The sequence below is a fragment of the Clarias gariepinus genome, chromosome 12, assembly GCF_024256425.1.
Source record: "Clarias gariepinus isolate MV-2021 ecotype Netherlands chromosome 12, CGAR_prim_01v2, whole genome shotgun sequence".
In the NCBI taxonomy this organism is placed as follows: Eukaryota; Metazoa; Chordata; class Actinopteri; order Siluriformes; family Clariidae; genus Clarias; species Clarias gariepinus.
Genome location: NC_071111.1, coordinates 1,714,435 through 1,731,552, shown reverse-complemented (window position 1 = coordinate 1,731,552; position 17,118 = coordinate 1,714,435). Strand labels below are relative to the sequence as shown.

The 17,118-nt window shown below is 40.2% G+C and overlaps 1 protein-coding gene across 1 annotated transcript in view; it reads right to left on the bottom strand.

The window, feature by feature from the left end:
• LOC128533922 (scavenger receptor cysteine-rich type 1 protein M130-like) overlaps positions 1-17,118 on the bottom strand; it is a 46,603-nt gene that overhangs the window by 16,032 nt on the left and 13,453 nt on the right. The window contains exons 2-13 of the mRNA XM_053508157.1: positions 16,546-16,608; positions 15,917-16,219; positions 15,128-15,442; positions 14,706-15,020; positions 14,301-14,621; positions 13,861-14,175; positions 12,895-13,200; positions 3,735-3,800; positions 3,028-3,333; positions 2,800-2,874; positions 2,556-2,687; positions 2,360-2,458 (exon numbers count right to left, since the gene is read on the bottom strand). Of these exons, the coding sequence (XP_053364132.1) occupies positions 2,360-2,458; positions 2,556-2,687; positions 2,800-2,874; positions 3,028-3,333; positions 3,735-3,800; positions 12,895-13,200; positions 13,861-14,175; positions 14,301-14,621; positions 14,706-15,020; positions 15,128-15,442; positions 15,917-16,219; positions 16,546-16,608 (2,616 nt within the window). The remainder of the gene's footprint in view (positions 1-2,359; positions 2,459-2,555; positions 2,688-2,799; positions 2,875-3,027; positions 3,334-3,734; positions 3,801-12,894; positions 13,201-13,860; positions 14,176-14,300; positions 14,622-14,705; positions 15,021-15,127; positions 15,443-15,916; positions 16,220-16,545; positions 16,609-17,118) is intronic.

The following is a 17,118-nucleotide window of genomic DNA, read 5'->3' as shown; positions in this document are numbered from 1 at the left end:
TGGTCTAATTCAGCCATGGTTCAGAGCGTTTAATCCTCATAGGAGCTACTGAGTCCAGAATATTAGAACATGTGGAGTTGAACAGTTCAAGCAGTTCATCCGTGTTGAGATTACTACAATCTGCACTGGTAAAGTGCACAGAGTCGTTTAAAGCAAGAGAGAAACGAACGGCAGTTCATTAAGTTAATGGTGCGCACACGTAGAGCCGGAGCGCGAGGTTTAATGCAGTTGGATGGCAACGTGACAGTAAATGAAACTGCAAAATGGTCCGATATACCCGTGTTGCGTGTTGTATATCTCAATGTCGGACAGAACTAAGCCATATGACAATACAAGATCTAATGTGTGCCCGTTGGGGCATTCACCGATTGACTTAAGTTAAAAGAATTAACAAGACTGAAAAACTCACTGACTAAAGGTTTAGAATCACAGCAGACATGGATGTTAAAATCACCAAGAATAAGAAATCTGTCATAATTCAATGCTATATCTGTTAAAAAGTCAGTAAAGTCCTTAATAAAATCCTTGTTAAATTTTGGTGAACGATAAATCAGAGAACAGGAAATTTAAAATTAACAACAAAGGTCTAAAGCTCGAAGCTGGAGAAGAAGTCTGCAGGTAGTGATTTGCAGTGATAGTCTGATTTAAAGACTGTGGCTAGTCCACCACCACGGCCTGAGGTCCGAGGGGAGTTAAAAAATAAACAATCGGGGGGCAGATGTTCAGCAGATACAGTCAACTCACTTGGTTTCACACACGTCTCCGAGAGCAAAATGAAATCCAACTTACGCGATTTTATGATATTGTTTAGAATGAACGTTTTGTTCGCTATTGATCTAGCGTTTAAAATAGCCAAACGAAGTGTCTGTTCCTTATAAGCCAGTGGAGAGGCCTGCCGTATCGATCGGAGGTTTGCATGTTTCACACCGCCGAGGCGGACCCGATTCCGCCATGGACGACTCAGTTCCTTGGAAAACAAGCACGAGTCGCCAGTCGACAGAATGGGAAACATCTGCTGGATCCAGCGACGCCCCAATGATCAGGAAATCACTGGGACTCCACTTGGGAAAAAGCGATCTGATGTCAAAGCAACACGGTTTAACTCACAATACAAGCTGAGATGCACCTTGTGATCAGGTCGATACACCCCGGCGTGTGGGTCTTGACCATGTATTGGCGTCCAAAAGAAGAATAAGGACTGTTGGATGTTACCATGATGGTAACAAAATAAGATTTATTAATAAAAATGCAGCTATGTCATCAGTTTGAGTGTAAAATCATGTATAAAATAGTTTTAGACCTAAAAATATTGTCCGCATAAATCAAGGTAATTATTAAACGATAAACAGTTTATACTGAATTAGTGTTTCTAATTTTTAAAGATCACCTTACATTTACATTTAGGCATTTGGCAGACGCGCTTATCCAGAGCGACTTACATTTTTTTATCTCGTTACACATCTAAGCAGTTGAGGGTTAAGGGCCTTGCTCAAGGGCCCAACAGTGGCAACTTGGTGGTTGTGAACCTGGGATCTTTCGAACCGTAGGCCAATGCCTTAACCACTGAGCTACCCCTGACCTTTAATACACAACAAATCAGAACTGTATGGAACATTTTGCGATTAGATGGCTGCATTTAAAATCCACAGAACAATGCTCTGGGGCCAAGAAGCTTTACTCACTCTAAGCTTTTCAGCACTCTTTCACATTAAACTAAAGTATCTCAACACGGGTAGACAGAGTGTGCATATCTGTGTGTGTGTGTGTGTGTGTGTGTGTGTGTGTGTGTGTGTGTGTACAGTACATATTAACTGTATTATGAATAAACTATAATTTATTACATAGCATTTCAGTGTTATTGGTTTCACTGATTACACTGGTGTAGATGTGCATTAACTGCTCCCCCCAAAGCCAGACTTTCAGTGGCAAAACCTGAGGTGATGTCCAACAGCCTCATCCCTTCCCTTCTCAAACGTCTCAGTAAGTGACCTTTACAGTTGGTCCCCTGGAACACTCACAAACTAGAACGAGGTTAATTGACCCACACAGTGTCATGAGACGTGCAAACAAGCGATAGAAAACAGATCATTTTAAACTTTTATTTTCTTTTTTCCTCCTCGACAACATGCCTCCCTGGGAAAACACATTTCATTTATTTTTATAGATGTAAGAATTTTAAAAAAGGAAATAATAATAAATTAGAATGGATTTGAGTGAAAATCTTGCTTTAATCACTGAGTTTGCATTGAGGGGTGTATTTAGTATTAAGTGATTTGATCATTTGCATGCAGTGAATTTCAGCTCCAAGTTTAAATGGAATACAATAAGTGTGATGTAGAACAGTCCACATATCACTCACCTCTTTGAGTGGAGCTCGTGATTCTTCTAGTGATGTATCTGTGGTTGATCTCCTCATAGACTGCCTCAGGCTGAGTCTTACGCCTCGTCTTAGAGACAACTGGGAGTGCAGAATAATAATAATAATAACAATAATAATAATAATAATAATAATAACTGGTGTTGTAGAGAAAATAAACTGTGTGAATGTGTGGTACCTCTCCTGAGCACTCTGTTCTGGTAAAACAGTACCACCAGAAGTACTAAGGCCAGGAAGAGCAGCGTTCCCAACACAAAGAGAACCAGTGGAGGGGTGGGTGGAGCTACAGCTGGTGGAGGATTTGGAGCGGCTCTTCCTGAAGTCAAAAACACAGAAGAGGGTCATGATACAAGACTGTAATCATAAATATTTAGATTTAGCAGATTTAAAATGCTGAACAGTAACAAATATTGTTTTGTAACAAATATACATACCTGATGTGGTGGTGGTGGTTGTAGGGGTGGACATGGGGGATATTTCTGTATTTACATAAAGACAACATAATAATATAGCAATAAATATATCAATTTCGTGTCTGAGCTTTCAAGCTAACATCTAAGATTATAAATAAAAGTTATCGAGTCTTAACCCTGTGAGAAAAGTGTAGTGAGTAGAGAGAGAAAGCTGAAAAGTTAGCACACCCCTTTGAGCTGCACAGGTGACTCCAGCATGAGAGCAGTCAGTATGTTTCTTCAGGGAATGATGACAGTCCCACAGGTGAATCTCATCCCCTCGACACTTCACTCTGTTCAGCCAGATAGTCCCTTCACCAGGACCAAAGCTAACATTCCTATCAGCACTCAGCGCCGAGCCACAGCCCAGCTGTCTGCACACCACCTGAGCGTTACTGATGTTCCACTGATCATCACAAACGGAGCCCCACGTAGCGTTATGATACACCTCCAACCTCCCAGAGCAGCTTCCCTTTCCTCCACTCAGCCTGAGAGACCAGTGCTCTACATCACACACATCACACATGAGGAACATCAACGCTGAAGAACAGCTTCTCTCACACACTGAACTACAACATTATGGTTATAGAACCTCATATTACACTTAACATGGTCAGATTTAACAAGAATGTTACATTTCTCTAATTTCTTTAATGAGTAATAATTAAAAAATATCTAACATGATAATTTAAAGTGAATAATAGTAATTAAAGTAAAATAATTTGTAAGTAAAATCATTTATTTTAATGTAATTCTTTTAGAGTTAATTTAAGTCCAACTGGACTTATATAAATGCAACATGGTGTTAAATTAACCCAGACTGTGTCTAGGGAATTCTACTGTGATGTTAACATTAAGGAATGCATTCAAATGTAGACGTATAGCTTTTCCCTATGTTTCCTTACTTGAGCAGTGTTTCTGAGAGGGAAGGGAAAAGCATTTTTGTTGTGTATGTAGAAACTCTTCATCATCTGCAGTAATAAAATACACACATTTCTTAGTGAATTTGCAGATTTCCTCTCAAACCTAGTCATTTCTGTAGACAAAGTGTTAATTGCTGGAGATTTTAATATTCATTTTGAAAACCCAGAAGACCCTCTGAGAACTGCATTTATGTCTATACTGGACTCGGTAGGAGTAAATCAGTGTGTAGTAGGACCCACTCATAAAGCAGGTCACACTTTAGATTTAATAATATTATTCGGATTAAGTATAAGAAATTTATTCACAATACCACTATCTGAAGTTATCTCAGATCACTATCTTGTCTCATTGCAAGTGTGTCACAATAATAATGTACACACAGCGCCGCGCTACCGTATGAAACGTACATTCACATCAACTACCAAACAGAGTTTTATCAGTAATCTCCCAGAGTTCCCAACTTCGATTAGATCACCGTCTGACCCCACAGAACTCGATCAGGCGACTGAATATTTAGAGTCGACATTTCGCTATACCCTAGATAATGTAGCTCCAGTCAAAAGAAAAATTATTAGAGATAAAAAACTTGCTCCCTGGTATAACGATCACACGCGCACTTTAAAACAGACCGCTCGGAAATTAGAACGTAAATGGCGTCAAACTAAATTACTAGTATTTCAAATAGCATGGAAGGAGAGCATCCTGAACTATAGAAAAGCTCTTAGTGTAGCTAGATCAACATATCTCTCCACTCTTATAGAAAATAACAAAAATAATCCTAGATTCTTATTTAATGCTGTAGCCAAATTAACCAGAAATAAGACCACTGCAGAAATCTCCACAACGACATCATGCAATAGTGAGGACTTCGTGAACTTTTTTAATAATAAAATTGTAAATATTAGGCATAAAATTGAGGTTTTGAAACCGAACAATGTAATTGATGCAGATGTTAATCTAGCCATGTCAGACCAGAACCTAGAATACTTTACTCCCCTTGAAGAGAATGAACTAATTTCACTCATCTCTTCTTCAAATTCATCAACCTGTATATTAGATCCTGTACCGACACATTTTCTTAAACAGATAGTACCAGCAATAATAGAACCCCTGTTGAGAATAATTAATTCTTCACTCAGCATTGGATATGTTCCAAAATCTTTTAAATTAGCAGTTATCAAACCAATAATTAAGAAACCTGACCTCGACCCCTGTCAGCTGTCCAGTTACAGACCAATATCAAACCTCCCCTTTATCTCTAAGATCCTGGAAAAGATAGTAGCGGAGCAGCTATGCTCATATATACATAGGAACGGCATACATGAACTGTATCAGTCAGGATTTAGGCCTCATCACAGTACAGAGACGGCGCTCGTTAAAGTAGTAAATGACATTCTATTGGCCTCTGATCAGGGTTGTGTAACTATGCTTGTATTACTTGACCTCAGTGCAGCTTTTGACACTGTTGATCACGCTATTCTTCTTCACAGATTAGAAAATGTAGTGGGAATTAAGGGTACAGCCCTCTCCTGGCTCAGATCCTATCTGACCCATCGTTATCAGTATGTAGACTTAAATGGTGATTATTCTGCATGTTCTCTAGTGGAGTTTGGCGTTCCGCAGGGTTCAGTTTTAGGTCCACTGCTTTTTTCCCTTTACATGCTTCCTCTGGGCAACATAATCCGTAAGCATGGTATTAGTTTTCATTGTTATGCTGATGATACACAGTTATATGTCTCAGCAAAACCTGATGAGAAAAAACAGCTTACTAAAATTGAGCAATGTGTGCAGGACATAAGAAATTGGATGCTAACTAACTTCCTTCTGCTAAATCCGGATAAGACAGAAGTTCTAGTCATAGGACCGCATACAGCTAGGAGTAAAATTTTAGATCATACCGTAACTTTAGATGGCCTTTCTGTTTCAATTAATGCAACAGTGAAAGACCTTGGTGTGATTATTGATTCCAGCCTTTCATTTGAAGCACATGTAGATAATATTACCAGGATAGCATTCTTTCACCTCAGAAATATTGCCAGAATAAGAAACTTATTGTCGCTAAACGACGCAGAAAAACTAGTTCATGCTTTTATCACCTCTAGGTTGGACTATTGTAATGCCTTACTGTCTGGTTGTTCAGCTAGATGCATAAATAAGCTTCAGCTAGTCCAGAATGCAGCAGCGAGAGTCCTCACCAGAACCAGAAGATATGAGCACATCACCCCTATCTTATCTTCACTCCATTGGCTCCCTGTGAAATTTCGCATTGATTTTAAAATACTACTCTTGACATATAAAGCATTAAATGGTCTCGCGCCGCAGTACCTGAGCGAACTGCTAGTGTCTTACGATCCGCCACGCCTACTTCGATCAAAGGATGCAGGCTGCTTGTCAGTACCGCGTATTATGAAAAATACAGCTGGGGGCAGAGCTTTTTCTTACAAAGCCCCAAAGTTATGGAATAGTCTTCCAAATAGTGTTCGGGACTCAGACACAGTCTCAGTGTTTAAGTCCAGGCTAAAAACCTATTTATTTAGCCGAGCATTTTTATAAATAGATTTGCCATAGGTAAAGGAGCAGATCTGGGGGACTCATGGACGTAGAGTATTATGGTGAACTGGTATGTTTGGATGCTGTCCTCCTCACTCTCATTGATCACTCAGGTTTGCTGACGGTGAGGGTGTGACTGTGACCATACCTAACCGCCATCTCTCCTCTTCTTCTCTTTCCCCCCCTCTTTCTTTTTCCTCTCTCCTCCTGTCCCCCCCTTTCACTCTTTCTCTCTCTCTGTCGAGCTACACATGTCGTTCCTGAGCTGCCAGTGATCCAGACTCCCTCTGCCCTCCGGACCTGTCTGACCCATCCTGGTCCCCCGCTTCTGGCTGAAGATCTCGTCACATGGATGCCCCGTGTGTCTCTCTGGGATGCGTCTGGTGTCTGGGAATGATTCTCTCTACCTAGAAAATGGTTCTGGCCTTGACTGGTGTTGGCAACTGTTTCTCTGGGGACTTGACAGTTCGATAGTTCATGACTGGAACTTCTTACAAGTCTACCTGGGTCTTCAATAACTACCTGGACTCCATATTAACATCAATTAACAACAGCTATTATAGCTGAACTGCCTCCCACCCTACACACTGTATAAATGCAGATCATTTACTGCTTTTTGCTTCACCCAAATGAGGATGGGTTCCCTGTTGAGTCTGGTTCCTCTCAAGGTTTCTTCCTCTTACCATCTCAGGGAGTTTTTCCTTGCCACTGTCGCCCTCGGCTTGCTCACCAGGGACAAACTGACCATTTTGATTCATACAAATTCACATTCCATACAAACCTAAATAATTCTTTTGACTATGTAAAGCTGCTTTGCGGCAATGAAAATTGCTAAAAGCGCTATACAAATAAAATTGAATTGAATCGAATTGAATTAATGAAAAGTTACACAAGCAGGATTTCATTTCATTTACCTCATAGATCTGATCTGTTCATCAGCAGTGTTGGGTGTAACTTGGAGTACTTTCTTGATGTAATGAGTAATCTAACGTGTTAGATCGCCATTTAAATTCTCAGATTCTTAGATTTTCAGTGCTTTACTGGTATAGGACAGGAAGAGCTTTATAAACTTGTCACCCTTAGCTAAATCAACAACGTGCCTGTTAGACCCAATAACAAACAGATTTTTAAAAGAAGTGATGTTTACGGTTGGAGAGCCACTTCTAAACATTATTAATTCTTCATTATGTCTAGGTCATGTCCCTAAACCTTTCAAGTGGGCAGTTATTAATCCCGCTTCTTAAAAAATCTAATTTGAACGCAAATGAAATAAAAAATTACAGACCGATTTTAAACCTTCCATTCATATCAAAAATATTAGAAAAAGTAGTATCATCTCAAATATGCACATTCTTGCAGGAAAACAACATCCTAGAAGAATTTCAGTCAGGTTTCAGGCCCCATCATAGTACAGAAACTGCACTAGTTAAGATTGTGAACGACTAGTTTTTAGCTTCAGACCAAGGCTGCATCTTAATACTAGTCTTACTTGATCTTAGTGCTGCATTCGACACCATAGATCATAATATTCTCATAGATCGCCTACTAAATCACATAGGTATTCAGGAACAGGCATTAAAATGGTTTAGATCATACCTGTCTGATCGATACCATTTTGTAGATCTAAACAGAGTACCGTCTGTAATGACAGTGAAATATGGGGTCCCACAAGGGTCAGTTTTAGGAGCTCTGCTGTTCTCAATATACTGTACATGCTTCCCTTGGGAAACATCATTAGAAGGCATGGGATTAGTTTCCATTGTTATGCTGATGATACCCAATTATGGAAGTATAATAGTGCCAAAATTCCTCAAAGCAAAATAGCAGGTTGAATTACATGAACTGAAAAAAAAACGTGTTGCAATAAATATGTTTGAATTTTTCTGCATTGCAATTTGATCTGAATTGAAAAAAAAATCCTTAGAGCATTTACAATGTTTGAAATTTTTGCCACTGCAATTTATTGTGGTTGTATATTTCAAGTGAAAATGTAATCCAAGCATTTAAAATTCAATGCAAAAATATTCAAGTTACTAAATTGCAGTTCAAAAATATTTTCAAGTGTTAAAAATACAATCTTCATTATTTTTCAATCTTACAAATTCAGGTCGACAAAATTCAGGTAACAAAATTGAAGTAATAAAATTCAGGTAATAAAATTCAGGTAATAAAATTCAGGTCACAAAATTCAAGTCGCTAAAATGCAGGTCTTTACATCCGGAATATCACAGGAAGAGCAGTGGAGAGCCGATTGCTGCTGTCCGTGCCGCAGTGTACTTTAAAGTGTGCTTCCTGCTCCCTGTGCAGTCTACTTCTCACAAACTACTTACCGATCGGAACGCAACCCTCTTAACTAACAGGCCGGGTTGCCAGTTGCACAATAAAGGGTGTAATGTGTTAAAATTACTCCTCTGCCGTAAACGCTATATTTAAAGCAAAGCCGGCGCTCTTTCATTCACACGCGCGAGCGATGGGTTTCCCGCCCCTGAGCTCGGTGATGTTACAGTCTGTGGAAAAATTCTGTAATCAAATTCAAATTCAAATTTTATTTGTCACATACACAATCATGATTGTGATGGATGAGTAAGATTCCAGAGCGTCTCGTTATCTTGGTCTTCGGGCAGTTAGTTATGTCTCCAGACACGGCCTTGAAATGCAGTAGCTGGAAAGAAAAGGGGCAGCCGAAAAGAAAATCATATTTCCAGGTTTCGGTCAGTATCTGCCAATTTCACAGATATTTAATGTCCATCACTGGTCTCCAGGTCTGTCCAAATCACTTTGCATAGCTGCTAGTCTCACCAAGATGTTATCCAATTTGCGGTCCAAAACCACAGTCTGATTACTGACAGCTCTCGTCACCACTATTTCCCAGCCAGCCAGTCTCTTGGGGTTGAGACTGACTGCTTTTAAGATTTTTCGATATCCAAGTATCCCACCTAATCCAATCAGCAGAATCCCTGTTATCAAAGTTCCGAATAGGTAGATATCTTCAACGTCCTCCAGAGACAGTGCGGCCAGGCACACAATGTGCCACTTCTCCCAACCGTCCATCGTGTATCCAGCAGCAAACGTCCCAGCAGGACAAGTAGGTTCCCCAGAACCCACACTTCTCGTCGAGAAGATCGTGTCAATTGCATTCAGAGACCACTTGATCAAATCCATATTTCTTTTTATTTTCAAGAGCAAGGCGAGGAGAGTCTCTGAATAGTATTCACAAGCACAGCTTGTGTACAGCAGCAGAAACAAATTTAGGAAGCAGTGAAACAGCGCGTGACACCAGAGTAACTGCAGAAGTCTGACTCTGTGCAAATAAACTGATAGGGACAATTCAAGACAAAAAATAAAGACAGATATATACGATAGATAGATAGATAGATAGATAGATAGATAGATAGATAGATAGATAGATAGATACTTTATTGATCCCGAAGGAAATTCCAGATATCCAACAGCAATAGAGACGGTAACAGTAAGACAGGTTATAGACTCCACACTGTATATCTTACAGTCAGTATACAGTCAGTACACACAGGGTGATGTGGGAACTGACCAGAGTTACTAGTGCAATGATGGACAAAAACTACAAGATATATAAAAAGGATATAAATATAATAAATATAAATTACAATAAAAATAGAAATGGGATTAATTGCAGTGCAGCCAGTGGTGTACAATGTTATATGTGACAAAGTCACAGTCCGACAGGTATTAATGAGGCGCCGTATAGGGCTTAAATCAAACTATACTACTAACTGTTCAAATAACTACATGAGGACTTATGACTTCATACTTAATATTAAACTGAAACAGAAATGTTGTAATTGCGTTGCATAAAATAATTTATATAATTTATTTATATTATATTTTAATCAGACTGACATTAAACCGTACTATCCACACTTTACGTTTTTCTTAATTACAAAGTTTTTGTGTTTACCTTTATTTATAAGCAATATAAATTTAACAAAGTCTAAACAGCATGTATGTTGATGATGCTGCTGAGGAAATGAATCCCCTCTTGTTACTGAATGTGACTGTAACATCACCGAGCTCAGGGGCGGGAAACCCATCGCTCGCGCGTGTGAATGAAACAGCGCTGGCTTTGCTTTGAATATAGCGTTTACGGCAGAGGAATAATTTTAACACATTACACCCTTTATTGTGCAACTGGCAACCCGGCCTGTTAGTTAAGAGTGCTGCGTTCCGATCGGTAAGTAGTTTCTGAGAAGTAGACTGCACAGGGAGCAGGAAGCACACTTTAAAGTACACTGCGGCACGGACAGCAGCAATCGGCTCTCCACTGCTCTTCCTGTGATATCCCGGATGTAAAGACCTGCATTTTAGCGACTTGAATTCAGTGTTGCCAACTTAGCGACTTTGTCGCTATATTTAGCGACTTTTCAAATCCCTCTAGCGACAATTTTTTTTTAAGCGACTAGCGACAAATCTGGCGACTTTTTCTTGTGTTACTGGAGACTTTTGGAGACTCTGATGTGTCTGTACTGACTCTTCTCAACTTGCCACAGCAGCTGCCGCCGCCGGCCCCTCCCCCGTCCCAAAGCACTCACAGACAGGCCTGTCCTCTCGCTAGAATAACCGAGTGTGTCCAGGACATAAAAGATTGGATGACCAATAACTTTCTTTTACTAAATTCAGATAAGACAAAGATATTACTCATTAGCCCAAAAACCAGCACACAACAGCTTTCACAATTCAGCCTGCGTTTAGAAGGATGTACTGTTACTACTAGCTCAACAGTAAAAGACCTGGGCGTAATATTAGACAGTATCTGTCTTTTGAAAATCATATTTCCAATATCACAAAAACAGCCTTTTTCCATCTTAGAAATATTGCCAAACTTAGGAGCATCTTATCCGTATCTGATGCAGAAAAGCTAGTTCATGCATTCATGACCTCCAGACTGGACTATTGTAATGCATTACTAGGTGGTTGTCCTGCATCCTCAAAAAAACAAGCTACAGTTAGTTCAAAATGCAGCCGCCAGGGTTCTCACCAGATCCAGAAAATATGATCATATAACACCTACATTATCATCCCTGCACTGGCTACCTGTTCAGTTTAGAATTAATTACAAAATAGTATTACTTACATACAAGGCTTAAAATGGTTTAGCTCCCACATACCTAACCAGTCTTCTGATACGCTACAATCCATCACGTTCCTTAAGATCACAAAACTCCGGACTTTTGTTAATTCTCAGAATTTTTAAATCTACAAAAGGGGGCAAGGCATTTTCATATTTAGCTCAAAAGCTTTGGAATAGCCTTCCAGACAGTGTTCGGGGAGCAGACACGGTTTCCCAATTAAAAAGTAGACTCAAGACGCACCTCTTTAATCTGGCATACGCGTTACTCATCCCATAACCTCATACTCCAGTACACCTATCCAGAACGGCAACTACGCTAATTCTCTCCATCTTTTCTGTATTTTTCTATCCATCCCGAGGCATCTGGAGATTGTGCCAGCTTCAGTAGACAAAGGCCAACCCTGTGAGGATCCTGAGGCATCCAGAGAAGGACCAGCTCCAGCTGGATTCTGCTCTATGATGGCTGGAGCTACACATCCTGCTCCTGTGCTTCCAGTGACCCAGACCCCATCTGCCCTCTGCACCTACTGACTTCCTGTGCTGAACTAGACTTCATGTTAATCTACACAACTTCTGTTATATTGAACTTTCACCTGCACAACACACATGATGTTATTTCTATCTGTTATCACCCAGATGAGGATGGGTTCCCTGATTGAGTCTGGTTCCTCTCAAGGTGTCTTCCTATTGCCATCTCAGGGAGTTTTTCCTTGCCACCGTCGCCGTCACCCTTGGCTTGCTCATCAGAGACATTTCATTCATCATTCATTCATCTCATTATTATCTAGACACATTTTTCTCACACATACACACTTCCAAATATTTTCTTTTCTAAAAAAAAAAAAAAAATTCTTTAATTTTTTGTGAAGCTGCTTTGAGACAATGACCATTGTTAAAAGCGCTATATAAATAAAATTGAATTGAATTGAATTAATCACAGTGTCAAAACTCGCAGTGATCATGATGAACCCTACTTATCGCCACTGCGCGAAACCGCGTAGGAGAGATAGAGCTATTAGTAGGTAACAGATTATAATATAATAATAATTACAATATTATAATAATTATAATAAGAAGAATTATTATTATAAAGGTCTTGACTAAAACAACATTTATAAGGAATCACAAAAAAGTTTTCATTTTTCTGCAGTGGAAAAGTACTCTGTAACACTGTAATGTAACTGATTACTTTTTAATGACAGTAATATTGTAATGTAATTAGATACTTTAAAACGTAATGTCCCCCAACACTGTTCAACAGTTGCAGACTGTTGAGGTGGGCCTGGGTTTTAAATATGTGTCCTGCCAATCAGTAGTCCAATGTCTTACCCACTGATCTACCCCAGTCTGCGACAAGTCCAGAGCAGACTTTGCTCAGACTTTTTTACATTATTATTATTATTATTATTATTATTATTTAAAACACTATTCACAGTGAAACAGCAGTTTATGGAACTGAACCAGAGACGACTGACTCCACCCACCTGTGCAGATAATATGAGCCACCTCCTCCTGATTATCACATCTGTTCTGTCCCCAGGGTGAAGATGGACACTGCCACAGATTAGAGTCGTGTTTCCTACACTTTAGTTTATCCAGCCAGTTAGGAGCAGATTTGACTCTTGCTTCAGTAGTTGACAGACTGTCACATCTTCCACAGTTCAGCTCTCGACACACCATGTTTACTGTCTTATCATCCATCTGATTGTGACACACATTACCCCAGGTTCCATTGTAGAACACTTCCAGATTCCCCTTACAGCCCTCTGTGAGTCGCATCTCTTTAAACTCTGGGAGAAGAGCAACTATACATTTATACATATTTATCATATTTCTCTGGTCTAATCTCAATTATCACACTGTGCCTGATCACACAAATTTATTTCAACCTCCTAACAGTCAGGGTGGGTAATATTCATCTGCAAACCTTGTACTTATTTTGTTTGTCAATTGTTCAACAATTGGTGTATCAGATTACCATGTCCTATCTACAAACCTAAGCCCCCAATCCCTTCAATTAACTAGTTGCTATTTAGATAGAAACAGACCCTTCTAGGCTAGCCAAGCTGCTGCACTCATATGATGCCCCAACTCTATATTGTATATCTTTATACTCCAGCACTGCATCACTGCAGCTGCAGCTCTGCACCTACTGGTGGCTGGCATGCAGTTGTAATTTACAAAAGATTGTTCAATACAGAATAGCATTATTTAAAAAAAAAAAAGTTAGTTAAATGGCATGGTTTCTTCTGACTGGGAACCAGAAATTTATCAAAACTCTGTAAGAAAATAAATCAAAATGAATCACACTGCACTTAGAGGTCATCCAGTGTTCTATGAATAACAAGTCTTTTCATTTACCTTATTTAAAGGATATTGGATGCTTTTTCACCCCCAAGTTAAAAATATAGACACATGAAGATAATGGTGTAAAATAAAGCACACTGTACCTGAGCACATGACTCCTACGTCCTCCTGGTGTCCACATTCCCCCTCTTCACACAGCTGAGATCTGCAGTTCCACAGGGACGTCTCGTTCCCCTCACACTCCACCTCATTCAGCCATATGGACCCAGTTCCAGGACCAAACCAGGCTGGTATGTGGTTACTGAGGGCCACTCCACACTGCAGCTGTCTGCACACCACCTGCGCATCCTCAATATCCCACGAGTCATCACACACTGTCCCCCACAAGCCACTGTGGAAAACCTCCAGTCTTCCTGCACAGTCTCCCCCAGAACCAACCAGCCTGATGGACCGAGGGTCTGAAATATGAAATTAACATAACTTTTTAATATATTTGATGAGCCTGTATATCTAATAAGGATGTTTTAAAAGAGCATATTGCTGTTGTTAATAGTTGCTTATGTGTAAGTGTTGTGCTGTGCACCTGAGCAGGTGATGTACAGCTGTTCCCCGGAGCTGCAGTTGACAGGTTGTGCACTGCTGCAGTTCCCCAGATGAGCTTCACTCCCAGAGCAGCTGAAACCCGTTACACACATGTGTTTGTGTTCAGTGGTGAATAGAGAGGAGCGGTAGTTCAGCACAGAGCCACAGTCCAGCTGTCTGCAGAGCACAGACGCCTCAGACAGACTCCACGAGTCCAGGAGAACTCTCCTCCAGTCCTGCCTGAAATAAATCTCCACCTCCCCCTGACACTCGCTCCCTCCAGACAACCGCACCCGCCCCTCATGAAACGCCATGGATGATCCTGAAGCAGAAGAACATCATTTAAATATTCTAATGAACACTGAGTTTATTCACTAACGTGATGTAGGTGAGGTTAATATCTCACCATTACAGATGACTCCAGCATCGTGTTTATGAGAGCATGCAGCTCGACTCCATGATGAGATGCCACATTGTGATAGGTGTGTCTCATTCCCCTGACAATCAAACACATCAGCCCAGATGTGGCCACTCCCCTCCGCAAACCAGTCCACCCCCACCACAGCCACAGCACTCCCACAATCCAGCTGTGCACAGAGAACATCTGCAGCTCTTATATCCCAGCTTACAGCACAAACTGTGCCCCAGTCACTGAGGTACTGGAGCTCCACTCGACCAGAGCAGGAGTCAGAACCGTTCACCAGCCGCGCCTCAGTGTGACCTAAACAAACAGCCAAATACTCAGTAAAAGAGGAACATTGACCAAGACATCATAATTTTTGACAGGTATGTGTTCTTTATTTAAACAGTTAAATCACGATACTTAACCAGAACATATTAATCCCACATCGTTGTCATGGGAGCAGTGTGAGTGTTTGAGTGAAGATGATGTTGGACAAAAGGCAATCTCAGATTCTGTTCCTCTACACTGAAGCTCCTCTGTCCACACATGACCCTCCCCTCGGCCAAAAGCAGCTGATCCCAGCACCTTCACAGGAATCCCACAGTCCAGCTCTCGACACACAACCTCTGCATCCTGCTGGTCAAAGTCAGCATCACACACTGTGGACCAGGAACCTCCATGATACACCTCCACTCTTCCAGAACACCGGTGAGGACCAGCAGACAGTCTTGGCTTTTTCTCTGTTTTTTATTTAATTTTGTAAACACCGTGCACATTTTCAACAAGATTAAATATCAAAAAAAGTTGTAATGTTTTTTAAACAGATCTAAAGTGCACATAAAATGCAATAAAAAAAAAATATTTTTTTTTAATCAAGAATGTAACAAATGGAATGTAACAAATGACATAACAGTAATTTGTTGCATAGGATCCATTTGAACAACACCTGATTGCCCAAGTATGTGCTCCTAAAAGTTTTTTTTTTTTCCCAAAATTCATTCATTCTGTTATTCTCTACCTCTTGTGCTGTATAGGGTCACTTGGGCTCTTGAAGTAACTGTAATGTGCGAAGTATCGTAATGTGTTTCATTACAATATTCCATATAGCTTTGTAAAGCATGATTTTGGCAAATCAAACTAATCCAATAATATTTTATTTCACAGAACATACGTATCATGGACATTAAATGACACAATCCTGTACAGAAGTTTACCTGAGCAGATGACTCCTGCATCAATAATATGATCACACACATGTCCCCCTTTTGAGCTACAGTTGTTCAGTGTTGACTCAGATCCCCTACAGTACAAATCATATATCCAGATTGGTCCTGATCCTTTTCCAAACTCAGCCCAGTACCGGAGGGCTATTGGCTCCCCACAGTGCAGCTCTCTACACACTACTGCAGCATCTTTCATATCCCAGGCAGAAGCACACACTGTTCCCCACTGTCCATCATGAAAAACCTCCACTCTCCCAGCACAACGACTTCCACCATTCACCAACCTCACACCATCTTAGAGAGTGAGAGAATAAAGTTAGTTGGAAAAAAGGATCAGGTTCGCTGAATCACTATATAAAATAATTAACATAAATACACTTATTTTTCCAGACAAAAAAAAGACATAACATTTTAATTTTTCTTTCTTTCTTTCTTTCTTTCTTTCTCTTTTTCTTTCTTCTGCTTTCTCCCTAATATCTGTGACATATTGCTTAGAACTGCAGCACAGTACTCTGGTATGTTGTCTGTCACAATTTAATCAATGACAGGAAATCAACTTTGATGTAATTTATGACTATGTTTATGATTGACAGCACAAAATTGTCACATTATCATCTTACCTGTCAGTATAACTGTCTTCTGATCAGCTGTAATGGTGTCACCATAAATTGTAGGTTCCTTCTCTACTTTAAAACACAAATACTTGTATTGGTAAATTCATAATTACCATTCAAAGTTACAAAAATAGTGTTTTGAATGTCACAATAATTGGGCCCCAATTGTCAAAGTGGTAAAGTGTTTTCCCAATCATCTGGAAATTCTGGATGATGCTGTAGCCTCCCACAAGCAGGGGCCTGGAGAAACCTGATTGGCTGAGCTATTTCACAGGGGAGGGATGGGTGGCACTCTGTGTCAATCACAGGCGTCTGTGAGCTCACGCAAACAGAAGAAGCAGATAGTGTTGTCCTCTGTGTGAATTAAGCTGCTTCCAACAATATATAAATCAAAAAGATGAGGTTGGCTGGCGCCACATGGCTTGGAGGAAACATCTCGGGTTACTTTGCTACTGAAGGTTATAAATAGGCATAAACCGGAAACATCCTCAGGTCAATTTTGGCTGAAAGGACGTCCAGTCAGGCATACAGTGCGGAATTGGAGCGCAGCATCTCGTTTTTCACTTTTTCACGGAACAG